At 45.9% G+C, this 27,363-nt stretch overlaps 1 protein-coding gene across 1 annotated transcript; it reads right to left on the bottom strand.

Annotated features, from left to right (window-relative positions):
- Positions 1–5,222: 5,222 nt before the first annotated feature.
- Positions 5,223–26,078, bottom strand: LOC114069357 (alpha-2-macroglobulin-like protein 1). Its single transcript, XM_027906091.1, has 32 exons — positions 26,042–26,078; positions 25,630–25,682; positions 23,385–23,469; positions 22,481–22,595; positions 22,043–22,153; positions 21,533–21,642; positions 20,829–20,996; positions 20,347–20,577; positions 19,866–19,929; positions 19,015–19,160; positions 17,920–18,069; positions 17,402–17,518; positions 16,723–16,870; positions 16,167–16,323; positions 15,164–15,389; positions 13,526–13,652; positions 13,120–13,241; positions 12,576–12,630; positions 11,801–11,884; positions 11,211–11,387; positions 10,973–11,054; positions 10,466–10,622; positions 10,192–10,266; positions 8,869–9,031; positions 8,337–8,554; positions 7,932–8,147; positions 7,336–7,460; positions 6,872–6,962; positions 6,367–6,435; positions 6,047–6,149; positions 5,913–5,954; positions 5,223–5,495 (listed from the first exon to the last, which is right to left on the bottom strand). The coding sequence occupies exons 3-31, from the start codon at positions 23,391–23,393 to the stop codon at positions 5,914–5,916; spliced, it is 3,657 nt and encodes a 1,218-aa protein (XP_027761892.1). The 5' UTR covers positions 23,394–23,469; positions 25,630–25,682; positions 26,042–26,078; the 3' UTR covers positions 5,223–5,495; position 5,913.
- Between the last annotated feature and the right edge of the window lie 1,285 nt (positions 26,079–27,363).

Below are 27,363 nucleotides of genomic sequence, written 5' to 3'. Positions count from 1 at the left end.
CTCTGACACTAAGATGCCATTCATTTCTTTTCATATGTCTCAAAAAGTACAGACAATGCCTGTTCAACAATCCCACCTGACATTTGTTTGTTCACAGTAGATCCACAGCAGCTTCAGGGGACAGAGAGAACCCTCATAACAGCACAGGAGCTCATAATGGCAAAGGTATTGAGAGTCCTGGCTCCTACTGAGTCCAGCACCTGTTTTGTGAGAGCAGACATGTAAACACCTCACAAGTTATAACTTAGCACTGATTTGAAACCTACATTCTGAGCACTCAATCCAGTCTAACCCCCACACAATGAAGCAGAATGAAATAAATGTTGGAGCAGCAGAAACAAAGTCACAGGCTCAGTGTGCGTGTGATTCATCTGACTCAGCCCCATCTCCATCTCCTATTACTGGCATGGTGACCAGATGCTGATGGCCAGGAGGCACTCAGGAAGGGAGCATCTCTTAGCAGGGCTCTGCACCCACTGGAATTTGTGACAGTGCCTGGCTGCTGTCTTGTACTGAAATCCTTCCCCAGTCGACAGAACCATTCATCACTTGGCCCAGAGGCAGGGAAGAGGCACATGAGTAGTTGAGGGTGGATTTGTGTCCCTGGAGGCCAGCAGTCCTCAGTGCTCAAGTGGAGCTGATAAAAAGCTAGATGGAAGCATGCACACCACACACATACACACACAAACTCCAGGTTGAATCACCACAATCCCTCAATTTTGTGAAGCATAAAAAAATGAGTGTGATGTTTGACATCTCCTGCTCTCAGCAGAGAAGGAGAAGTTTAGGCCAGAGAGAAATCAATATGTTGTGTACAAAAGTGGCATTTTCACTGTCTTTAAATTCTCTTGGAAGACAGCCACCTCCCTCCAAATGCTCTCTGGTAGCCAGACATCACAGGTACTACAGTTTAAATCTCAGGAAAAAAAAAAAAAAAAACCCATTTTGAAGGACACAGAAGAGATGTTAAGAAAGTAGGCATAGAAATAACAATGTCTATTGGTGAAAAATGTCACCCCATGCAGCTTTTACACGGAGTGTGTGTACACAGAGGGGTTGTGTGTCAACTCCCTCTGCAATAATGGGCTCATGCAAGAGCTACCCCTCAGGGGGTCAGTAAGGAGAAGGTTGAATTCATGTGTGTGTGTGTGTGTAACCACCACAGCAGTTGTTTTCCCAATAAACCTCTGTTCTGGGGACTTTTACCAGACCTGTGTTTTGCTAAGCCCTGCAAAACAGATTATAAGAACAACACGGTGGCACTGGCAGCGATAAGTGGAGTCTCCCCCTTTCTGCGAGAGCCCGTGGCGCTCTCTAAGCAGCAGTACCAGATGCAGGCCTAACTAGCTCCAGTTCTGCTTTTCGATATCACCAGAGGTAAAGGCAAGGGAGAGATAAGACATTTGGAAAGAAAGCTGTAATATTTGCAAATTGTTTTTAAAAAGTTTCAGAGAAAGTAGTAGTCTGGTAAAAATCCTGTTCTGCGGAGTTGGAATCTGCATTGCTCAGGGACTGCTGAGGAAATTGAATAAAGGGAAGAAAAAAGCACCTGTTTAAACAAAGGTGCAGAAGGAGAGAGAAAGCAACACCCGGAATGAAGCCAACATCAACAGAGGGCACTTCTGGCAGCACACAAGGCACTGGTAACATCCAACTGCTGGGCTGAGTTTCTGTATTTATTCTGGTCCTGTTAAACTGCTCATGAAGCACAGAGCAGGCTGTCAGCAGCCTGCCTTGCTGGCATATCTCATCGGTGTGTTTGCTCTTAACCAAAAGAACTTGCAATGCTCAAGTCTTTGCCTCACAGACAGGACTTGCCAAGTCTTCAGGGTTACTCTGGAATTCATACTTAAAATTTAAACATGTTTTCAAAATCCCTCCCTTTAAACCACCACAAATCCCAACCTTACTGCAGGGCCTGGAGAGCCTCTAGGGCTGTAGCCAAATCCTGACCCCCAAACCTCAGCCATCTTCCAGACCTTTCACTCCCAAGCCTGCCTTTGCTCTTAACCATTCAGACTGTTCCAGCCAGCACTAGTGAGGGGCTGTGGAGATCTACCTCTCCATAAAGACATATCCCTGCCATGTTAGAAGATCCATGATCACCAGCACTTAAAAGGTTATTGGTGTGATGGGTTACATTGGGAAAACAATGGGTAACTGATCAGTTTCTCTGTTTGCCAAACTCCCCTAAACCTTTGCTAGGAATAGACTTATTGGAAAACGTGAGGTAGAAATTACATTTAAAAATGGGGACATTGAAATCGTAGTTCCTGAAACTGAATATGTAGAAGCAGCAGCTTTTCTTGTGCAGGAAGTAACTCCTGTTAGCAGCAACATCCCGACTGAAGTTGAAGATGCAGTTGTTCCTATTGTGTGGGCCAGTGGAATTCCAGGAAAATGGAAAAGGGCAGAACCTGCAAGAATTACCGCTAAGCCAGGATCTATATTGGTGAGGTATAAAAAGTGTCCTTTAAAATTAGAAAGCCAAGTTGGATCAGTTCCAATAATAGACAAACTTGCTAAACAGTTTGCTAGTAGTATGTGAATCCACAAAGAAAGCAAATGAGAAGGATTATTGATTAATGCAGGAGCTGAGAGAACTACCTTAAATAATAACCTAGACTAGTTTACAGGTTTAGATTTAAAAGATGCCTTTTTCTGCATTCCCTTGAACAGGGAAAGCCCAAGAAATCTTTGGTTTTGAATGAGAAAATCCAGAAACTGGGAAGGAAGAAAAGAAGCCACCTGTCGCCTTCCTGAACCACAAAGAGTTCATGAGCTGCCTTCCTGAGAATGGTAGGATAGTGTTGACTCTGGATTATTAACTATAGACTTGTGCTAAGACCATTATATGAAACTTTTAAAAACAGCCTATAAGAATTTCCTCACTTGGACAGACTATGCAAGAGCAGCCTTCAAGTGGCTAAAGCATTCCCTGAGGAGAGCCCTGGCTCTGGGTCTGCCAGGTCTCTCAAAAACATTTGAACTGTTTGCCTATGAGAGGAAGAATGTTGCCCTAGGAGTGCTTGCACAATTTTTAGGGGATCAGTGAAGTTCCACAGCCTACTCCAGCCAACTGGAACCAAAGGATGTTCCTCTGGAAAATCCTGACTGAGAATTGTACACTGATGGAAGCAGCTTTGCTCAGGAGAGAAAACAAATGACAAGGTGTGATCACCACTGACAAAGTAATTGAATCACCCTCCTTCCCATCTATTGTCTCTGCTCAGAAAGCAGAACTAATTGCTCTTACAAGAGCTCTGGACTTAAGTCAAGTAAAAAAAGTAAATGTTTGGCATTGCAAACTTTCCCTGAAACTGGAAACCGTTTCACTGACAAATCTGCAAAAGAGGCAGCAGAAAAAGACATTCTGGCTTTAGTCCCAGAAAAGGAGGTAGTGTTACTTAAAATTGCCCCAAAGTACAATGAAAAAAAAAAAAAGGGGGGGGAGGGAACTTTCAGTTAACTGACTAACTTCCAAGCTACAGGATGGGCTGTTACCCCTTTAGGGGAGGTGATAGCCCCACCTACAATTACGGAATACTTAAAAGAACTGTATGAGTCGCCAAAGCTGGAAACCTTCCTGGAAACTATTGGCAAACAGAGTTTTCTGAGATTCCTCAGAAAGAAGGCCTTTCAAGAGAAGTAGTGAAGGTTCTCTTAAAGCACATTATTCCCAGGTTCAGAATTCTTCAAGGAATGTTATCAGGAAGGGGATCACATTTTACTGCAGCAGTGACAAACAAGATAAATAAAATCTGTCAGAAAACCTCAATGACGGGGGTGTAGGCCCTAACAGTCGCCTTGCTGAGAATTTGGGTTCAGCCTAGAAGAAGAGACAAATTAAGCCATTATGAACTAATGTATGCTTTAGGATCTACTAAACTCCAGAGATTCATGGTGACACCTTGACTGGTGGGACTGGACACCATTCCTGCCTGGCAACTGGGTCTACGTCACGTAGTGAGACTCTGAGCCCCTACAAGTGAAGTGGAAAGGACTTTCCCTTGCTTTGTTGATCACATTTATAGCAGTTTAATTTGCAAAAAAGGGACCTTGGATACATTATTCTTGAGTTAAGAAAGCCCCATTTGATTGGAAAACCGAACAGACTAAACCCTTAATATTATCATCTGCATTTGTATATTAGCTTGTATTATGATTCTGTGCTGTAGCTGTTGTAGTCACTTACTGTTCAAAGTGTGCTTTAAATAATGAGACATTGGCCTCATGGCCAAGGCTCAAGAAAAAGGGGGGAACGGCATCTGAGTTTTGAGATGTAACAAGAACTAGTAGTTTTTGCAGCAGTATGTACCAAAGAAACTACATATAGCCAAGCCAAGTGATTTAAAGGAACTAACCAAGCAAAGTAAAGAAACAATGAGGAAGGGAACTGAGGCAGCCAGCCAAGCAACACCAAGTTACTCTATAACCAGGTGCACTGTCTTGAAGTTCATAAGGCAGTCACTTACAACTCTGGGGGTTCCAGGCAGAGAAGACCACTGAAGTCCCTCAATGAAGCCCCTCAGAGACCTTATAAGGATATGGATATATACTTATAAGTGTTGGGAAACGTCATGAATATGTAACAGGAATGTGGGGAATGAAAAATGGAGAATCATGTAATGCTGACACATAAGCTGTAGTGAAGATACCTCTGTGTGCACTTTGGTGAACTGATTCCCAGGGCACCCAGTCTGTCGAAATCATTCCAGCGTGCTGTAATAAAGAGTGCCTGCCTGCTAAAACTCACAAATTGAGTCTTAGAGGTTTCTTTTAAGAGCCAATTTTAGGCCACGGGGGCGCCACCTGTGCCCGACAACTTGTGTTTGAATTGTCCTGTGCAAGATCCAGCTTCACAGGAGGTGCAGAAACTAAAATTCTCCCCTTCTTCTTTGTACGCTAAAGGGACAGAGCTAGTCCATGAGATGCACAGCAGGGTAGATTTACATCCATGTAAAGTGAAGAATCAGCCAAGACCTTATTGCTCAGCCACCTCTGAGTGCAGTAAATGATGCTCAGGGGATCAGTCTCCATGTGAGGAGTCCTCACCCCATACTGGTGGCTGCATAACGATGCTGGAAGGGAATCCAGTGCTGGAAGAAATGATTGCCAGTTATACAGTTCAGATACTGAGTTTGCTTCTGCTCACTCCTCCCAGGTAAACTGCGACACAGAGTCCAAACACACACCACGGCACCCAGATTTGTAGTTTATATTTTACTTCCATTCTTCTTACAAGCAAGAAAATCCCTGGATTAAAACAATCAGAATTAATCAGACACCCCAAAGAGTTCACCAGGTAATGGCTGTCAGGATGAGCAGCATAGGTTGGACTGGAGTTAGTCCTGAAATCCAACTTGAGACGTGTCCCAGCACCGATATCTCAAACCCACTGAAATGTGACTTCCCAGGTGATGCATGTCCCATGACACCAGAAGCAATAATGCAGCAGCCCTGCTGCCCTCAGACATCTTGCACTAGTTGGATCCCTGTGGGCTGAAACAGTGGACAGTAAGGAAGCAGACCATGTCCCTGGAGAAATGAGAGCAGGAGAGTAACTCAGAGAGCAAATAATATGACCCAAATTATTAACTTTGGGATACTAACAGCTAGGATGCTCTCACTAAGAGCTCTAAATGAAAGAGGTTTTTCTGGTTTGATCTAGTATCCTTGTTTTTTACTTCAGCCCCTCCCCAGAAAGAGAAATTCCTCATACCCAAATAGAGTAGGATGGAACTAGTACCATGAATTCTGCTTAGGGAGTTTCACATATAGTCCTAGATGAAGGGAACATGCTGAATCAGAGATACATGAGGCTCCAATGGAACAGAGAGAGGAGGACGAGGTGCAGAGGAAACATCACAAGATAGCCTGTATGGGGGGCTGAGGAAGGGACTTGCACCTACCTCAGACGCAGAAGATATTATAGTCAGCCAGAGCCTGCTCCTCTGCAACAGAACAGGAGAGATCTGAGTTATCCTTGCACAGATACAAGTGCAAACACCCAGGCAGCCCTGGCACCCCATAGCTCCACACTGACCTGGGTTGTAGTAGTTATAGACCCTGACATGGCCTGGTTTCAGGTTGGTCACTTCAACCTCCTTCTCCAGATGCAGAATGTATGTGTCAAAGACATGGCTCAGCTGAGGAAGAAAAGCAAATTGCAGTTAATTTATGAGCTGTTCTTTTCCTCACCTAAGTTTGATCCTACTAGCTGATAATAATAACTCTTGTAGAGTCAAAGGCTGGGACACAAGATGAATCTTAAGCATTCTGTTCTGCTAGTCACAGTTCTGGATTCTCCCAACAACTCTGGCAGTGGCCTCCACTCCTGCAGCTTCTCTAGTAGCACACACATACCTTGTCCAAGTAGATGGCAACACCTCCTTGTGTTTTCTCAGTTCTTCTCACAGAGTGCCAATGCTGCAGCTAGGACAGGAGAGCAGAGGAAGCAATTTAGTTTTGTCTTTGGAATTGCAAGCAAGGGATATCCCAAAAAGGTTTATCTGAGTTTGAGTATACAGATTCTCAATTTACTCACTTCCAAATTTAATTTGTACTCTTATCCCTTCAGGCTGATCTCCCTGCAGGGCTACTCAGCTCCTACAGACCCTAAGGATAGGAACCTAGGCTACTTAGCTGTTAAGGACATGCTGAGCAAATTGGGCCAGAAGTATCACTTCCTCAAGACTCGAAGATAAGAGACAACAGTATGCGTTAGATTTTGTTGTGCGGCAGAGGGGAAGGGATGGTGAGATTGCTCAAGACAGGGATAGGCAACATCTTCCTATGCAACCTTCCGCTCTCCTTGGGCATGGATGGTCCCACTGACACCACATCACCATCCCAATTCCATGTTTCTTACAGACATCCCAGATCCTGGAGCCAGGACGAATCCAGTCGGTAGTGACACCTCCAAAATCACCATGTTGGAAGTCGATTTCTTCCCGTTGTACCTGGTGGAGAAGATTAAAAATAGACTCTCCCAGCTTACCCTGCCCTCTCCCACCATGTGCAGTACCCTGAGCCAGGCAGCCCATCCTGGGGCCAAGGCAGTCACTGCCTCCTCTCACAAGGGGCAGATGATAGTTGCACTGCTCTGAGCATCCCCAGCCTGAAGTCACTTCTCATACTCCTCTCTCCAGCAAGAACCAAGGCCCTCAGTAACATTTCCCCATCCCCAGAGGCACTTGTGCCGTTATTATCCATCTTCCTTCCCGCCCTTCTGCTGAAATTGCCTGGTGCCTCCACTGCAGCCAATTGGCACCCCTTAGCTCTCCAGCCATGCCAGGCTTTCCTTCCCAAGTGGGGCAATATCTTTAGAGTCACCTGACATTGACAGAGACAGTAACAGAGCGTGTATTGTCCTCGGTGCAATTGACTGGCTCGGTTTTCACTTGCAAGGCAAAGGATGTTGAGTCTTGTGGGGAGGGTGTGTTGTACCTCAGCACCAGCTGCAGGGAGAGACAAAAAGGCAGACTAAGACATGGATAATTAGTTCAATATCATCTATCGCAACTTTTTTTTTCCACTTGCTACTCTAATCCTCCAGATTGGGTCCCAGATACTGAGTGGATAAACCATATGCAGTAAGGTCACTCAGATTGGAAACCTTCCATGATCCTTCCATGGGATCCTTCTCAACCTTTCCACTGAGACTGTGCATATTAAACACACAGCAGTGGGACCACTATACAACTTTTTCATCCTCCAGTACTCTTGAGAGCCACAGAAGCATCACTGTCCTCACATTTGGGCAGGTTCTGTCTCTGTCTCCTCCAACACACAGGTTGATTGCATTGGCAACAGGCTGGGATTAAAGCACAGTTAATGCACATTTTCTTCCATAGAGGTGCAGTGGAGAGTTCTGGTTTTGATAAGATGATAAGAAGAGGGTGGTCACAGCAGGAACTGTGGAAACCTACCCGAGTAAAGACACAACAGCTGCCGTGGGCCTGCACCAAGAACTCGCCTGGGACCTCTGTCAGTGCCGCCTCCTGCACCAAGAGCCGGTTCTGATAGGAGACTTGGAACTTGCTCCCAAAGCCTCCATGGGACCTCACCTTCACCTCTGCAACCCCCTGTGTGCTGTACGTCAGCACTGCATACTTAGCCAAGGCCTGCAAGGCAACTACTGTGTCCTGAAAAGGAAAAAACAAAAAACAATTAGATTTGCAGCTCTGAGACCCAACAATGCTTGAACTCGGCATCCTGAGGACCTCCATACACAAGGGCTCCTCTCCTCAAAGCATTTGCTCTCGAATATATTGTGTGTATAATTTGCAGAGGTTCTTTCCCAAACAACATCCCTCTCCCTGGCCACAAGTTACCTGTGTTGAGGCAAACCCTCCATAGGCATTCTGCTGCCTGGTGAGCCAGGCCACGATGCCAGAGGCCGTGGTGAGATCAGACTCTGTGATATTTGGCTTAGAGAGCAGGGCCAGGAGGATGTAGGCTGTCAGCTCCACATCCACAGACACTGGCTGTGACCAAGGGCTGGTGCTGTGTCTGTACTTGGATGATGTCTGACTCCAGTAGATCTGCCCATCTGGGAAAGGAAGGTAGTAGATGACCTTGAGGGATGTCAGGAAAGAAATTCTTTGGCCTAGTCTCTTAAGACACAGTGTCTGCAAAGACCATTGAGCAAATTCCTCTTAGCTGGATCATCACATCACTGGGTCAACTATGTAAAACCTATGTATTTTGCAATACCAAACACTCTGTATTCCACACCAAGGTGATTCACAGAAACCAATAAGCCAATAATCTGCATATGCATCAATTCCCAGACATCCAGCTTCTGAGCCAAGGCCTCAGAAAGGTCCCTTCTCTGATGTTCATCTGGCCTTGAGGTTCCCGTACCTTCTCTGATCGCCTTTTGATCAAGCATGTCAAGTAGCTGTTGGGTGCGTTGAGAGTCCTTAGCCAGGGCGAAGGTGTAGGCCAGCAGGGCCTGGGTGTAAGTGCTGGCAGCTTTGGGAAGGGAAGGAAGGATACAGCCCAGAGCCTTGCGCACCACTGTGCTCTACGGAAAAGAGTGACACAGGTGTGGGTCACAGACAAACACCTGTGAGGCAGGCAGGCACTGAGACACAAACAGAAGGATGCATTATTAGCATATGCCAGCACAGAAAGTACTCCATACATTCACCCAGGTGACTCTGTGCTTGAGCTGTGCTCTTTGTGTCAGTGCAGCACCACTAGGCAGTGTTTCCAGCCCTCAGCGCAAGGTGCTGGACAGACCACCCCCCTGAGCTGGTCCTGGGCTTCAGTGGTGCTCTCTCAATGAAATGAACATCCTTACTGCTGGAATAACACCATCACATCTTACTTTCCAATTCCAAAGACAACAAAAGCAAAACCACACAACTATAAATGCTTACACACAGCCTGCTGACCAAAATGACTGTGTTTAATTCACCTTCACAGTGAACAATTTTCCTGTGACCTGAAGGACACCTGTTGCCAGAAAGAAGGTTAATTTCCCATCTGTCTTCCTTTTTTCCTAAGCCCATTATTTTCAGTTCCACTGAAAAGCATTGCTTTTTCACTTCCTTTTCCGATTTCCAGAGAACTTAGCTTCTCAATGTCTACAGCAATTGCATTTCTCCATCAAGTTAATCATGTTTCTTTATTTGCCAGTACCACAGTCTAGTAACTAGCTACAATCCTTAGCAATTGTAAGAGTTCCCTCCTATTGTTATTACTTAGGCGTGCAGTTCCAACTGCCCTACAGCACTCCTTTCCCGGACTTTTCTGTGAAGCTAAAACATATTAGGAGTTACACTAGGTCTGTTTACTTGACTTTGGGAGCAGCTCTATCCACCTCTCCTCAAGAACAACTCACCATTAGCTGTTAGCTGTGTAGGACTAACAAGAGGATGGGAGGAAGGGAGGGGTGAGGAGAGCAGGAATGAGCAGTAAAGCCTGGGAAATGGCCATAGTATCTAGCCATGAAGTCCAATGGCCCCCAGTAGTTTAACCTCACCTTCTCCCTGCCAGCAATGTCCTCCTCAAGGGATAGTTGAGGTTTTTGCCAAGAAGTGGTAAGATCTTCCTTGCCCATCCTATTACTTTGTCCACAAATCTCTCCAAGATGCTCTGTTGCCTGCCCCAGTGATACCACTAAGGTCTTTAGGATTCAGATCTTAAGGTAAGAGTGTGGCAAAGAATCCCAGTATTTACCTCTGGTGTCGCTCCTGCCTCCAAGTATGCAGCAGTGATGTAGGCAGCCAAGGGGACTTCCCCATCTACACCTCCCTGAAAAAAAGCATAAACATCAAAAAAGCTGGGAAAGTTAATACACAAAGATCTGAAGCTTCTCAGAACAGGCCCTACCTATCCCTGGTTTGCTCTCTTGCAAGAAAGCAGAACAACACAGGAAAATGAACTTAAACAATTACCAGTACACCTGGCAAGAACTGCTTTGTGTTGTCCTTCAGGGTGCTCTGGCTCCTACCTTCATGAATGTGTGAAAAAGTTGGCCCACATTTCTGAAGCAACCACTGGGAAGCTGGTGGAACTCCAGCCAGGTCAGAGCAGCTTCTATGGTCCTCTTGTCCAGGAAAATGTATGGCTTGGCTTGGACAAAGCATTTAACCACAAATGCAGTCAGCCTAATCAGGGAGAACAGAAAAAAAGGCATGAGAGAGGGAAGAGAGAATCAGAAAGAGATGGAGCGCATGAAAGAGCAGAGAGAATGACCGGACATAAAGAATTAAAGCAGAAGTGAGAAAAAATTAAAAAAGCAGGAGTTTGAAACTGGTAGGTCTCTCTTAACCCACTGTGCTATTTTTAATATACTGGTCCAAGGTCAGTTCATCCCAAGAATGACTGCCTACCCCTGGGGTGCCCTAGCCTACAAAGCTTCTAGAACACTTTGGATCCAATAGGACAGCAAGTCCTGTTGGAAGCCTCCTGGCTGTCAGAGATCAGGTAGACAGCAGGGAGAGACCCCAGGGCTTACCAAGTATTACCATATTCATCCTTGGTACCAAATTCACTGTAGGAGCCATCAGGGTGCTGATACTGCAGCTGTATCTGGTACCCTGGGAAACAGGATAGGATATCAGTACTTAGAATTTGTATTTGCAATCAAATCACTGTGAAGGAGGAGTTTGAGTGCTCCAAATGGAAGGGAAGTAGATGCCTGAGACTATTGGACACAGGGGAAGGCAGAGGAGCAAGGTGGGTCTTGTACTTGCCATTGCGCAGGAATCCTGTTGCCCTCTCTCTGATCTCAGGGGTCAGCTGCCTGGTCTTCTCCAGGTACTGCAGCACATAGACAATGGGGGCAAACAGCACCATGTTCTGCTCCCCACAGCCATGGGGCATCTGCACCAGGTTGTCCAGGTTCTGAAGTGCTGTCCCCATGAGGTCACCTGAAACAAAACATAAATAAATCACCTCCTGGGCAGTAGGCTTTGGGATTCACCTCCTCCCACTTATGACCTGTTCCCAGCTGTGCATCAAGGAAGACAACCCCAGCACTGCAATGTGGGGGCACCCCTAGTTATCACTGATGACTGGTAGCCAGATTATCAATTCCACTGTGCCCTTCATATGGACTGTACACATTCCCATCCTGGCAGGGCAAGCTCATTAACAGAACACTCTCTCCCATGCTGAGTGTTTTAGATTGTCAGTAATTAGGAAATGCAGCCGCACACATGGGAAGAAAAAGGCAGTGAAGCCTTGAAAACCTCACAAAGAGTGGTGTGGGAGTCTGGGTTTGGGCCTTCCTATGGCTAAACTCAGGGATTTGCAAAGGTACTATCACAGTTGAATTCCTTACCAGTGACTGAGATGGTGGCTCTGACTGAACCTTCAACCACATTAAGAGGCAACATCAGTGACACAGACTCCTGTGCTGGATCCCCTAACACCAGTTGGATAAGGTGTGGAAAGGACAAAAAAAACAAGAAGAGAGTGTGAAGAGAACAGCCTTCAAAATTCCCAGAAACTGTTCAAGGCTGTTCTGTGTTAACATCCCATTTTTCTGTCAGAGAGGCTGCAAATCACCTCAAAATCCCTGTCTCATTTCACCCTCAACTTCCTCCATCCACCTCATGGTCACTGTGACAGCTCTCTTTATAGAGAGGTTGAGAGGATTTTCTCCTGGAAACTCTCAGTGGTCAAAGCCACGTGTTCTTCTCTACAGAAGTTGCTCCAAGTTGTTTTAGATTTCAGCTGCAGGCTTGTCATCTCAATGCACCTCATGCTCTCAAAATTAGCTGATGGCCCCATCATATACCATAAAATTCAAGACAGGAACAGCAATCCTAAGCCATGTCCTCCAGCGTCACCATATTAAGTAGTCTGGTTTTATTTCCCACAGGAGAAAAATGCCTCAAGCTGTCGCATTAGTGTCAAGGGTGTTGATGCTAAAAGATTGGACCTCCCCACATCCTTGCCTAGAGGAAAGCTCTATCTGGCACCACAAATAAAGTATGCTTCTGTAGCTTTGTCATGTGGACAGAGAAAATATTTCAACAAGTGGAAATACCCAGGAGCTGTTTAGGCAGGAAGAGGGGGATAAGCAGGGTGAAAGAAGAAAACAATCCTTCTACCTTTTTTGGGACACAGGATGGAGCTGTGAGCCTTTTCTACCAAAACTCCCTCTGGCTGTCGGAGTACAGAAAAGTAGCATTTTAATGAGCACACAGGAGAGGAACAGGATTACAAGGGGATTAGAAGTAGATACGGACAAATCCTGGTTCAGACTGGACAGTCAGCGGGAATATCATCATTACCACACAAATATGCAAATTACTGCCAAACATTTGCACTTCATATTAGAAACTTCATATTAGAATTAGCACACATTTTCAGAACATCTTAACTTCTGAATGTCTGCAAAACTGATGCTGTGAGATTCAGCAGAGAACTCAGATGCAAGGGCATAAAAGAGTGTTTAAAGTTTTCCATGGTATGAAGTGGATGACAGCCCTTTATCTCCTACATCCACCAGCCCTTACGGATGGGCCCAGCTCAGGCCCTGAGATGCTAATTACGCATTTTGAATAGCAGGGGGTAACTCCCAAAACACGCACAAAATGTGGGTATTGCACAAAGCTCATATTCAGGCTTAGGTGACAGAGCAGCTTGACTGACCCGGACTTGAATGAGTTTGATGACTGTGTCTTTCTGTCCTTGTTTTGGGACAAATGGTATCTCTTCACCACAGAGCTCTTCTGTGGCCACTGCCTCTGTGTGGAGAGTGATGTTTGTGATCCCTGAAAATAACACACATTTAGGTACATTAAACATCTTCTGAGGAAGCACCTCCTATTATTATAATAGACATCACCTGCTGACAACAAAAAATTTGATCAGAGCCCTATATGGTTCTGTACCTCCTAGCACAGACTTGCAAGTAATCAGGACCTCAGGATGAATGCAAACAAGTACTCTCTGGGTAACAAAGCAAACAGCTCCTCAATGTCAGTTTTTACAAAACATTCTCACCTTGGTTTCATCCCTTCCCAATTTCACCACCCCACCTCCCTGTTCTTCTCACCTAGTTGCTCAGCTGTGACACTCCACTGAAAGGTCTTAGCTTCACCAGCACACAAGCAGCTGCTGTAGACACAGTCCTTGCATGGCTTCAGCTGGAAGTGTGCAAACTCCTCCAGGGTCACCTGGATCTGGAGGGGCAGCAGGGGTGGCAGATTGTAATAAATAAACATCACAAACACAAAAAGGAAGCCTAACAGGTAGAAGCAGGGACAGGTAGCCTGGGAGGAATACAGAGAGATTAAGTAGCCAGGGATCAGGCTAGGAAAGCTAAAGTCCTGGTGACCTGGACAGGGATGTCAAGAGCAACAAGAAAAGCTTTCATAGGTGTGGTACTGATAAAAAGAAGACTAGGGAAAATGTGGACCCTTTCCAGAAGGAAAAAGAAGACCTGGTTACCAGGGACATGGAGAAGGCGCAAGCACTCAACAAGTTCTTTGCCTCTGTCTTAACCAACAAGTGTTCCAGCCATACTGCTCTAGTCATAGAAGGCAAAGGCAGGGACTGGGAGAATGAAGAACCACCTGCTGTAGGAGACGATCCAACTGAAGACCATCTCAGGAAACTGAAGGGGCACAAGTCCATCGGACCTGATGAGATACATCCACAGGTCCTGAGGGAGGTGGTGGAGGAAGTGGCTAAGCCACTATCCATCATATCTCATAGCAATCTGGTGAAGTTCCCTCTGACTGGAAAAGGGAAAACATAACCCCCATTTTTAAAAATGGAAATAATGAAGGGACCTTACTCCTTAAAAAGGGAAACAAGGAAGGGACAGGCCTGAGAGGTGGGCCTGTGTGAACCTCATGAAGTTCAACAAGGCCAAGTGTGAGGTCCTGCACCTGCGTCAGGACAATCCCAAGTACAAACACAGGCTGAGTGGAGAATTAATTCTCAGAGCAGCTCTGAGGAGCAGGACTTGCGGGTGCTTGTAGACAAGAAGCCTGACATGACCTATCAATGTGTGCTGGCAGCCCAGAAAGTCAACTGTGTCCTGGGCTGCATCAAAACAGGCATGGCCAGCAGGTCAAGGGAGGGGATTCTTCAACTCTGCTCTGGTGAGATCCCACCTGGAGTTCTGTGTCCAGCTCTGAGGACTTCAATGTAGGAAGGATGTGGACCTGTTGGAGTGAGTCCAGAAGAGGCCACGAAGACACTCAGGGAGCTGGAGCACCTCTGCTATGGGGACAGGCTGAGACAGTGGGGCTGTTCAGTCTGGAGAACAGAAAGCTCCAGGGAAATCTTAGAGTCTCTTTCAGTACCAAGAAAGGGCTAAAACAGAGCTTTGAGAGGGACTTTTTACAAGGGCATGCAGTTATAGGGCAAGGGGTAAGGCCTTTAAATCAAAAGAGGGTAGGATTAGACTAGATATTAAAAAGAAATTATTTACTGTGAGGGTGGTGGGACACTGGAACAGGTTTCCCAGAGAAGCTGTGGATGCCCTATCCTTGGAAGTGTTCAAGGCCAGGTTGGATGGGGCCTTGAGTAACCTGGTCTAGTGGAGGGTGTTCCTGCCCATGGCAGGGGAGTTGGAACAAGATGATCTTTAAGGTTCCCAAATCATTCTATGATTCTATGATCACAGGCCATGGATTTCAGCCATCTCCCGCTTTTCTCACAGAGCCTATCAGAGCTCCCTTACCTTCATGCATTGCTTCAAGTTGTTGAAGACTGTGGCCTTCAAGTTGAAGGTCTCACCCTGGACCACAGAAGATGGCAGTGGGAGCTCCACAAGAAAGGGCTTGAAAACAAGAAGACTGGAGGCTGAAGCAAGTCCAAAGCCATTACGTCCTGTGCAGAACATTCCTGCTTTCCATTCTGTGGTGGTGTCAGGCACAGTGACAGTGACATTCCTGTTCCCACTGGGACTGAGGAGAATCAGGTAGCGACAGAAGCATTTAACTGAATGTTGCTGTACACCATATTCCAGCAACTGGAGTCAAAACATTCACTTTTGCCACGAACATACAGGAAGGCAACACACACAACATAGAGACGTTTTGCTGATTCAGATCAGGTCGGTGGACAAATCACATAGGAGATAACTGCTGCTAGGGGGTGAAGAGATGGTTGTATCTGGAAGGACACTGGAGGTTGGAGAGGGCAGATGTGGGGGCATCTGGCCTGAGCCGACTCCAGTCTCCAGACAGTAGACAAGAAAACCTTGAAGTCTGAGATGAAAAATCTCCAAAAGCTCCCTCATTAGACCCTGTGTGCACGCTGACCCTTTCTCATAGGACACAGTTCCCAGTCCTGTGAAGGATTTCTATGGACATCAGTTTCCCCTGAATACCAGGATACACCCTGTGAGACCAGTTTGGCAAATGCCAGCCCACGGGGATCCCACAGGCAGAGTGCAGGCAGTAAACCAAGCTGTTTTGCTGCACTTCACCTGCTTTTCTATTTTCCCATGCCAGCCATTTGCCATGGATGGACAACATTTCGGTATGATAGTCTGGTAGAGGAAAATGCATTTAATGCAGATATCAGCTCCAATAAGAAACAGCCTGACAAGTACGAGCCCCACGATGTATGTCCTTAGGTGTCTTGCACAGCTGTCTATGATTTAAACTCAGTTGCATTTTCTGCCACTCCCAGCCACACTAAATGACTCAGACTGAACCCCTACTGCTCAGTTTACTCACCCCACAGAATACAAATTCCATAGCCATGTTTTGGGAATAGGCTTGTGTACTTTCTCTTCAGCTGAAGAAACAGGTGGAAACATGATGGGCTGATAGGTTGATGTCAGATGCTCTGCTGGAAAAAACAAAGACCTAGTCACCAGAGTGTCCTCAGGTCCTGGATAAGGGCAGGAGAGTTCCAGCACAGTGCAGGCTGTAGCTAATCCAGTCAGCTCTCTGAAAGCATGGCATCAGAACAGAAAGTTCTGTCCCAAATTTTAAAATGTATTGCCTCATTTCAAATGACAGAGGTGCTTCGGGCTTTACTTGCTTGTATGGGCACCACGAGACAGGCAACCATTCCCTCACCTCAGAGATAGGACCTGGTATTCAGACAGACCTCTAATATTTCAGAAGCTGTGAGCCTCAGGCAGCCTCACACTAGCACAACAGGTTTAGGGCCAGGGAATGCTCCTTCTCCTCCATTTGCAATTGCAGGATTGGCTCGAAGCCAGGACTGCTTTCACCTGAAAGACTAAGCATCCTATGTAAGAAGAAACAGTGGGCAAACGCTTACTATTATATGCTTTATGGGGCTGAGCAAACATCAGCATGGGCCTAGAAATAAACACTCCTGTTTTCTGAAGCTTAGTTGTCAGTGATGCAGTCGGACACACGATGGGTTTCCTGATATTGGTGTTGGACATAATTTTCAACCCCATTTCCTGTGGGAAAAAGAAAGAACTGAATCACCAGAAGTTTGTCCTCTCCTCACTGCCCTCTGCCCTGTGCCTTCCTGTCCTCTTATGAAGTGGGGACTTGGCTGCACTCTCACTTGGCAAAGTATTCCATTGCTTCACTTTGAGAGGGAATAATTCAGATCCTCAGCAATGGGCAAAAGAAGTCTTCTGAGCTAATTCATCTGGCCTGAGCCAGCCAAATTTATTCCTTTTCAAACACACGGTCATTTAGATATCATGCCTTCTCAGCCTGCAGGGTACAATTGCTCATGCTGTGGAGATTAAACAAACTATGGGAAATCCAGTTAAAGTAACCAATAATCCTTGGCATCTTGAGTCACATAACCAAAGTGTGGTAACCACACAAAAATTTTTCCTGAGTGAGCTACAAGGGCTTAAACTGCACCTGTTCCCTGTACTGTCAGTAACAGCATCCCCAGGATATTGGTAAAGTCAGGGGGCTACATTCCCCTCAGTTCATAAATTATCTCAACCCACCAAATCAACCATTTTTACCCTGAATGCTGTAAACACGTCAGGCTCATCAGAATTTGGGAACCCACATGAACGATCATCTTCAGACACTTGGTGAGGATACCTGGAGTTATAAGCAGATGGGAACAACCCGTAGATCTGAGAAAGCAAGAAAAAGCAAAAAATTAAACCTGCCATTCTCTTCTTGTCATACATCCAAGGCCTGTTTGAATTGCTTCTGGCTACTGTGCATGAATGCATGCCAGAAAACCCAGGCCTGCTGTCACTCTTCCCTGGCTCTGCTCTGACAGAGCCAGCACAGCCCACTGAACTGAACATAAGACAGAACAACAGAAGCTGTCTTACCCACTGGTGCTCTGAGTGATGCTCAGCCTCTTTCTTAGCCCCTAATTCCTACCTGTGCCATGCTGAGAGTGCTGCTGATCCCTCTGGGCCGTGCTTTGAGTTTCTTGGAGATAAGCTCTGCACAGATGCAGTGGCCTCCCTCCCTCTTCATGTCATTACGAGGGAAGGGAGGAAGTCAGAGCAGGCTCACTCACCGAGTGGCTGCTGAGTTCTCTTCCTGGCTTAATCAAAAGGGTGCTTCGATCCACAGCCCAGACAGCACACATGGATCCAGGAGCTGCCAGCAGGTGGAGACCGACCTGTGAACCAGGAAGAGTCTCTGGCGTTGAGAAGCCCAGCTCCACCTGGATGGGAAGAATGCAGGCAATATCTGAATGGTATTTCTGATGCTGGCCACCCTACCACTTCTCAAGCAGCAAAGGGACCTACATGAGGAGAGTTTACAATAACTTGCCTTGGACAGAAACCAAAGGAACCTTCCAGGAACCCCTAGAAGGTATCTAAAATAATCACAGTGAAGTTCTAACAGAAAAGACAGAAAAGACCACCAGTGTCTACATGAAGACATTCCTGTGGAATCAGAACATAGTGCTCTCTTTATCCAGCAAACCAGCCAGCCATGATAACACACCTCACACAGCTGTCTTCTGGAGCCCTTTCTTCTGGAGCCCCAGATCAAAAATAAGCCTAGTCCTTATTCCCAGGCTCTCTGTGGGGTTGTTCTCAGTTTCCTGAATTTCCTCCTGTTCTTGCTTGAATCTGACTGTCTATAGCAAATAGACAGCTGTGGAGTTGTGGAGCAGGGGTAATGCCAGTCCTCAGAAGTTCATCTTTGGAGTGCAAAACACACCAAGAAAGAAGATTCCCATGGATGTCAAAACAACCACAAGCACTCAGCCTTTTCAGGATGGCCAGTAAAATCCACTTCTTCCATCATCCACTTTCAGGTGTCATCCTAACACCATACACTAACAACTCTTAAGTGTCTGCTGCAGCAGCAGAGCAGCCTTGAGCTCTCCTGGGAACCACACTAATGACCTGTGCTGTGCTGGGCTATGATCCTGTTGGGCTGCAGTTGCTACACGTGCCTATGGAGACAGACAGCAATTCCCCCACAGTGCCTAGCACACACTTGCTCCATACATCACAGTACACCTCACCATTCACCAACTGCAGTTCACATGACAGCATCCCACACGGAATCAGCCACACACAGCTACACCATCTCTCATTGCAGCAGACACATACACTCTCACAGATTCAGTCATAGCCTCAGACACAAATCCTACCTTATTTCTGAAACACATGGAGACACTGAAGACGGCAGAATCGGCAATGATTTTTCCATTAGGGAAGATAACATAAACAACCAGTCTTGGACTTGGGGCATAGGTCAAGTTGAAGGTAAGAGGGATGGAGAAGAAGCCTTCCAGCACTAGATGGAGAAGAGAGGGAATAAGAGAAAGTAGATTTGGTAGTGAAAATAGACTCTGATCAGCTTTTGCTATTCTGCATGTGCCTGTTTAATGTGCCTGTTTAATTCCTTTCTTCAAGGACGGAGGAGATTTTTGGAGACCACTGAAACAATCAGCACATCTCTGAATCTGGCATTCATGACTAGCAAAAGACTCTTCCTGGTTCTGTTCATCTCCTCAAGGACATGAAAAGGTACTTTGGAGTTCAAGCTTGGTTCCACAAAGAGTAAGAGTGTCAGATATCTTTCAAAGTCTCCCATCACCAAACATCTCCCATCCTGTAACCAAAAAAGAGGTGACCTTTGTCCCAAAGCACGTATAATTCAGGTTTGAAAAAAAGAGCTGAAGAAGTAGGCAACAGTGGGTCAACACCCATCAAAATTCAAAGCTGTGGCATCCTAACTACTCAGATTATTTGTAGACACAGTTGCTATGGAGGGAAAAGCTATAGTTTTATGCCACTTGCGGGAGCAGCAAAAGGAGACTTTGAAAATGAAGACAACAGAAGACGAGCCTACATCTGATACAACAGCCTTCTCTGATACAACAGAGAAGTGATGAGCCACCTCCACTCCACAAAGAGCCTTACACCACATATCCAAAAAAGAGTGGATGCCACAGACCACTGACTGCTTGCTAAACATAAAACTGAGGAGTGCACTTACTTTTTGGAAGCCCAACCCAAACAGTCTTCTGACCTGCATGGACTATCCCTCCTTTCCCTGTGACCTAGGGAAGAATACAGAAGGGGATAATATAGTCATCATATAGTTAATTACATAGTTTTTGAGATCCCTGTGAAGCTCAAAGTAACTCTGAAATTGGAGATTAGGTGGAGGTGGGGAAAGAGATATTAGTTTTATTCGCTCTTGGCTGGTAAGGAGAGTTCAGGACATGAAGAGACTCAGGGGAGAACAGGTAAGTTCAATATTTGCCGTGCACCTGTGCAGAGCCTAAAAGAAAGGTTCTGCCTTCCTTGCTGTTACTGCAGTCCCAGAATCGAAACCAGGATCCATCCCCATGATGACTGGATGAGTTACCTGTCCTGGGCTAAGCCAAACCTATCAAATATCAGGCTTGAATCTCTAAGACCTGCTGATCTTGTGCTTTCAACTGTCACCCGCTAGCACTTCCCCAGAAACTCACAAAGTAGGAGAAAATGACACGTCTTGGCCCATGTTCCAGGTCTTCCTCATAAATTCTGAAGTCCACTTGGACAGACTGCTTTTTACCACAGGGCATTGTTTCTGGCACACGGACAATAGAGAGAAAACTCCTGCTGGTGCTGTAGAACGGACGTATGAAATAAGAGGCTCTCTGGTAACTCAAATCAATTGTCCCAGGCTCTCTATCCAAATCTTGATGCAGGACACTTGCCTGGTGAGACAAAAAACCCGAACAAGTATATTTCCCTAGTTAAGCAAGTCAGCTGCAAATCACCATAGCTGCACCTCGTTAAGATGATCTGAGGAACACCAAAGCACAGGTCTCCGTGTGGAGGTCTCAAGAGAAAAGCAACTGGGACCTGGAGAATAAGCCCTCAGAGGGAGCCAAGATCCAGATCAAGCTGAGGTGTTTCAGGAACTACTGTCCTTCCCCTGCCACAAGACAGAGCCTTCCTCACTTACCTCCAGGGAGGCCAAGGTGCTGTTCCAAGCAGTCGTGTCCAGGCTAAATGAAGCTGTCCCGGAATCCCCAGTAATGTACTTCTGCTTAAATCGCTGCTCACCACAGCTTACTACAAGGAGGACTTCTTTGTGCTTCAGTGCCTTGCCTTGGTAGTCAATGACTTTAATCTGAGAACATCGTGGGGAACAAGAGAAGTACAGAAGAGTCTAATCAGCAGACAGAATCTCCTGCTTCTCCAAGTGAGGAGGAGCATTTCTGAAGATAGCAAGATCACCCTTTGAGTCACTAATAAGATTATCAACACTGCTACTGGTCATGTCACATTATCACTTGTGCTACCATGTTCATTCACAGAATCACAGAATGGGTAAGGTTGGAAGGGACCACAGTGGGCCACCTGGTCCAATCTCCGATGCTCTCCATTCCTTCGCTGAAAAAGGCTGCCTGGCTGCTGAAATTCCAAATATTTGGGTTTGGACCCCACATCCAGATGCCCACAGCTGCTGCTACTCATGGCTTATTTGGCAAATCGCTGTCTTGGGTGTTATTCTCACATTTGACAATTCAAGAGTTTCGTCTCTGGCCCAAACCCTGGCTGAAGGTGAGGTCAGAAAAGACAATAGGCAACTATGAAAGCACTATGAATAGTCACTAAGAAACCATTCTTCACATTCTCCCCTTCAAAGGACTGTAACTGAATTACCTTCCCCCTGTACATCTCTCCAGTGTGGTAGTAAGAATTCACATCATCAAACAAGGCCATCCCACCAATCCTGGAGATGAGTAATTTGTGGGAAGCATTGACTTGTATCTCTGAATGAAAGCAGCAAAAAAGAAACATAAGAGAAGGAGCAAGAAAGTCAAGCACCCCTCAGCCATGTCCCTGCAGGGTGACCCACTGATAGTACCAATGGACATGTTGAGCTGCGCACACATTTCATATCATGATGGTGATCTACCCACGACTCTGGGTATCTAGTCTTCCTCCCACCTAACTTCTAGTCCTTAGAGAGCTTCACCACCTGAGACTGCAGGCACTCAGAGTGACTGTGTCATCCCATCAGGAATTGCTGGCTCTGTATCTACGAGGTTTGATCGCAGGCCCCAAAGGGCTCAGAAAGCTCAGACCTCTTGCTAGCCTGAAAGTCTCCAAAAGTGCTTTTGGTAAGATTAGTGCAACTTCCCAGCCACCAAAAAACATTTCCAGTGTTACCTGTGGCATCCTCCACCAGCGAGGCCTCTGCAACTATGCTGTCCTGATAGTACCGAAAGTCTCGGCTGAAGGAGGAGAGACTCACATTTGTGAAGAAGCAACCTGCCTCATCTGTCTGAAAGTACAGAGAGAGGAAACAAGGTCTGAGCAAGGCAGAAGGCTAGAAATTATCAAAATGGTGCAGAAACAACAGTGCGAAACCCCTGCTCTCAGGGAGTTGCCTTTTGGCACAGCAGTCCAGGATGTGGAGCAGGCACATGATGCAAGCCCACTCATAGTCATAAGGCACAGTTACTGTGAAGCAGCACAGTAGAACACTGACCAAGCAGCTCAATAAATTGGGCAACACCACTATTACTTCAGCTAAAGCTTTCAGCAGCCTTGCCTTACTAGCGCAAATGTCCCTGAATACAGCTCATCTCTTCCTGAGTCTCTCACCTGGTTGTTGAATTTGTGGCAGATATTGGGTTTTGAAGCACTGGGCAGGAATGGGGCTATCTTCTGACAAAGGCTCACGTGAACTATTCCCTGGATGCTTTTCCCATGGGTGTATCTGTTTGGAGGAGCAGGGAAAGGAAGAGACAGTCACTCACAGTGGGAGAACACAGGCTGGTTTTGCATAGCCCCAGAGACCACTTACTCACAGACATTCAGAACAGCTCAAGAGTGGCAGCCATGTAACAGGCCCGGGAGTCCTGACCCAGTAAAGCAAGGTCAGACTAGGGCACTGCAGCGATGGGAGGTCAAGGGCTCTGCGATATAATTAGTGCTAAATTAATCTATTCTGGGAAACCAGAGTGTTGTAGGTGCTGACTCAGCGCAGAGCTCTGCACTATACATCAGCAAAACCTGCAATAACCCCAGGATATGCTGAAGGCATGCATCATCTTACAGGCAGAAACGTGAGTGATTAAGCGAGTGCCTTTCATTAAGAAAACACCTTTACATGAGGCTAGCTCTAGTGTTGTCCTTGGACAGTATCTGGGGCAATTTCTTTTCAAATCTCTCTAGTTTCCACGAGAGTATAATCTGGAAAAGCTTCCCTTCATTTCCCATGGGTTTGTTCTGCAGATGAACACCAAGTATCTACCATGCATCTGCAAAAAAAAACCCAAAATGGCTGCTTGTCAAAGGGTAGGTTGTTCCCCCAGGTTTTGTGTGTAGAGACTTGTGGAATTTTTTTAGAAAAGGGGCATTAGAGTATCAGAATAACAGTTATAGGAACATTTTGTGTTGCATCAGGGCGCAAACAGCGGCCATGGAAGATTCTGGCCTCCTGTAACTGAAGTGCTCATCAGGCCAGAAATTAACACAGGGACACCTCTCCAATCAGAATCCTTACCTTCCACATATCTGGAGCGGGAAGGTTGTATCAAGGGCATAAATCTGATTTGGTGCCTCAAAGATCACTTCAAATTTTGGCAGCACTGGAAGGAAAAAACAGAACTGTAGGAAACACAGGTCAGGGACGGCCTTCACGGAGAATTAACATGAAGACAGACTATGGCAAAATAAAAGACAGGAAATGGAGAAGGAAAGTGGTGAGTAATGGAAAGGGAATATTTCTGTCATGTCTTTAAAAGATTTGTGTAGAGGTTCTGGTTGATTGCTCCTTTCCAAAGTAAAACCAAACATGTCCACGACCCTGCACTTCTGACAGCTATTTGCACGGAGAGAAAAATGGTCTCCCAACATAGTTGATCAGGGAATGAAAGGGAAGTTGGATGGCACTGGACTTCATACTCTCTGGCAAAGCCCATCCTAAATTACCTTGTTTTGTCTAAGATCTGCAGGAATCAGCTGTGTCATGCACAACATTCCTCCCACACACTGACCCAAGGTCCCAAAGTGGTCTCTCTCCTGAGTCTCAGCTCGACTCTTTTCTGTGACAGATGCTACTATTTTTCCGATTTGCTCCCAGGATGGTTATCAAGGAATAAACACCCAGTTTCCTAGATCAAGAGTACAAGATCCCCCCTGCAGCTCAGACAAATCCCCCACATGCCCATACCATACTCCTTAACAGAGAAGCTGCCATATGCTTTTGCGCTGGTTACATTGATGACGTACGTTCCCAGCAGAGGCTCATCGCTCAGCTGGAAAGACAGATCTGCAATGCCATCTTGAGGGACCACATTCAGCCACTGCTCTATCTGGTTGTTCTTAGGGTCCTACACGAGAAAGAGAGAAACAGTTGTTCCCGCATCTCACTGGTCCACATCCCATAGCAATCAAGCTTTAGGATTTCATTCCTGTGGACTACCAGGTTCTGTAGCTAAGGAATGAGGTTTGGTATAGACTAATTGTGAAATGTTGAAGATACTCTAATGCCCAGGTTCTGCTCCCAGTTTCTGAGTCTCCTTTGACATTTATTTAAATTCCGATCTTAAGGAAAGATTTTTCACAGTTCTAACTTTCTTACATAAATACATCTAAGATATCTGTCTATACTCCTGCACATCTAGAACAGCTGAGCTTTCTACTGAGGTAACTGGAAGCATAATCTCAAAGAAGTGCAGAAAAAAAGAAGCTGAAGGAGTGTGTTAATTTAAGAATTTAATATCTAACAACAAAAAAGGTCCACTATTCCACTCAGAGGTCTGTAAAATCTACCAGATACTGAATATGAATAGCAAAGTGAACTGACTGCCATCATCATTAACAGTATATTTCAGCATCACTCACCTGGAGAAACAAAGAAATCTGGGGAGGAAAAAAGACAAAAACATTAGAAGAGAGAAATACATGCCAGCATCATACACAAGGCATTTCGGATACAGAGCCCTCTCCAAAGGATGTACAACTAGTGATTTGGAAACTTAGAGTCCTGACAACAACAAAATCTAAAACACATGCCACCAAAACCAAGAAATACCAGGGGGGTTCATTACAGTAAGGTCTGAAGAAAGGGAAAGGAAAAACCAATCTGGTGACCACTCAGCACTTGCTAATGACTTCCTGGCAGAAAAACTCAGGAAAAGTCACTACCCAAACAGACCTAGCTCTGGTTCACCTGCAGTCTCAAGGGGGTTACAGACGCATAGGATCACAGAGTTTGGAAGGAAACTCTGAAGGTCATCTAGTCCAACACCCTGCAGAAGCACGTCTTCATGCTCATAGCTTTCTATCCAGCTGGGTTCTGCACATCTCCAGCTATGAAAATGCCTTCTCTGGACACATTTCCATGTCGTTGCAATGAAAAAGCTAGTCCTAATGTCTAGTCAGCATTTCCCACATTCCAGCTTGTAGGGGCCAGATTAAGAGCACCCTTCCCCATAACAAGGAAAACCCAACCTACAAAGTATTCACTCCCCATATGACATCACCACATCAGGAATCAGTATATTACACGCCTGTGCTTGTATGACTATTCTACCAAGATGAGCAAGAGACATGTACACCTCTGCCATTTTCCTGAGTTACCAGTTTTTATTTGAGTTACCATTCTCCTCTGGACACTCATCAGGCCTGGCCCAGGAATGAATGGGAAAGAGCTGGAGCTTTAGCAGATGAGCAGGGTAGAAAGCAAGTAGGATCCATGCATGGTACAAGGCACCCTTTTCCACAGTGCCCCAGGACTGGCTTACCGAATCGTTGAGTGCAATGAATTCCTCATCCAGAGTCAAAATGCGAAATTTCACTGAAGGCAAGGAAATCAGGGAATATATTTGTCAGATGTCAGTTCTTCCCTACAGACCCCTGCTCCATCTGTTTCCCCAGCTCCTGTCTCCATTCTAGACACATTTGTCGCAACATGTGACACTAACATTCCCACATGTAAGATATCATGGACATGGTTGTCATTATCCTACTGCCTCCTGCAACTTCAGAGTCATCATAAGTTGGACATTAGAGCCACTGAAAACATCACTGAACAAGAGACATTGTCTCAAAGCCTTCTGCTAGGACTGTTTATGCATTTCAGGTAATTGCATGCTTTCCACATGGTGTAACCAGCAGAAAGCTTAGGGCTCACAGTTCCTCCCATTTGCACCTCACCTGTCTGCCCTGGCTGATAGATGGGCTTGTCTGTTTGGATGATGGTGCCACTCCTGGTCTTACAGATCAGGACCTTTTTCTTCTCCTCAATGTTGACCCCTTCGCCTGTGATGGTCAGTTTGACAGTGGCAATTTCCTCTGTGCCATTAGCTGGAGGTGCAACCTACACAGAGAGAGAGAGAAGGGCACACAGGCCCTGAGTAATATTCTGGGGGCCCTGAGCAGGAACTGAGAGTAAAGTGGAAGAACTAACCAGTTCCCTCCAGCTGTCCCAGGACACTCCTTCCAATCTCTGGATCCAGATCACATCCAGATCTCACTCAGTCCTACATGACAGCAGGAGGCCCTGCATGTCATGGAATCTGCCTTTTTTTCCCACTGGTGACAAGCAGATGCTTGACACCTCTGAGTCTTCAGACTTGCTCAGCAAGATGGGCAGATGACAGAAAGGTGGGAGATGGTACCAGAGAATCAAAAGAGAAAGATCAAGGTGTAGCACAGCCTCATATATTAGGCCTTCAGAACTACCCAGCATGCACAAGTAAGAAATCCAGATTAGGAAACACAAGCAGAGAGTCTTCCTGACTCTGGCAGCCAAAGACTTCAGCAGACTTAGCACAGAATATACAGTATAGTAGAAGGGATACTATTTAAACATGTCTGCCTTATCCTAGATCTTTGCTGAGTTCTCACAAACAAAAAATAACATCTAAGGTGTTGTTTATAAACAACAGGCACATCCATTTCCATCCAACTAGTCTTCAGCAGCTCCCAAGAGCTCAATTGCTGCCTGATTTCAGGTACTACAGAAATTGCAGTATGTCATGCAAAACAAAGTTTCCCCAATCTTTAGCTGCAGACCTGCACTAGTTCTTCAGAGAAGAGCTAAAGCTGCTTCATCTGGTCTGTAATGGAAGAGAAGGAAACAGGTATGTTCTTCTTATGTATCCAGAACTGTGGTAGATTCTAACAAATGTAAATTCCATTTAAAAATTAGATTCAAAAAGGAAATTCAGTGCTAACCAACAAATGCTGTGCAGAGCTATGCATCTCTAGGCACCACTGACTCCTCTCCCTAACCAGCTCACATCAAGACAAAGTAGACCCTATCCACATCACCCCTGGTGACACAAGCGATTTCCTGAAGGGAAAATCAGTGATGGCATTTGCCTAGGGCGGCTCACCCAAAACTTAGTGCACAGGAAAGTCTTCTTCTGGATGGTTTCTTGCATTAAGAGCTCATGTCCTGCAGAGTGCTCCAAGACCAGGTTCACTTGAAGCTTTGCTTCATGACAGGTGATATGGAGGCAGGCAACTTGGGT

This window comes from Empidonax traillii, unplaced genomic scaffold (assembly GCF_003031625.1).
Source record: "Empidonax traillii isolate 1590-97213 ecotype Southwest subspecies unplaced genomic scaffold, ASM303162v1 scaffold1246:size530596, whole genome shotgun sequence".
Lineage (NCBI taxonomy): Eukaryota > Metazoa > Chordata > Aves > Passeriformes > Tyrannidae > Empidonax > Empidonax traillii.
This window is presented reverse-complemented; position numbering and strand designations above follow the sequence as displayed.

Excerpts from the sequence above, each read along its gene's own strand:
- LOC114069357 (XM_027906091.1), bottom strand. Across the intron at positions 16,871-17,401 it reads ACGTGTTTACAGCATTCAGG|GAAATGGGGTTGAAAATTAT; the intron begins GTAAAAATGGTT and ends TTTTTCCCACAG. Across the intron at positions 11,885-12,575 it reads CATCCTGTGTCCCAAAAAAG|GGGATCCAGCACAGGAGTCT; the intron begins GTAGAAGGATTG and ends AACTGGTGTTAG.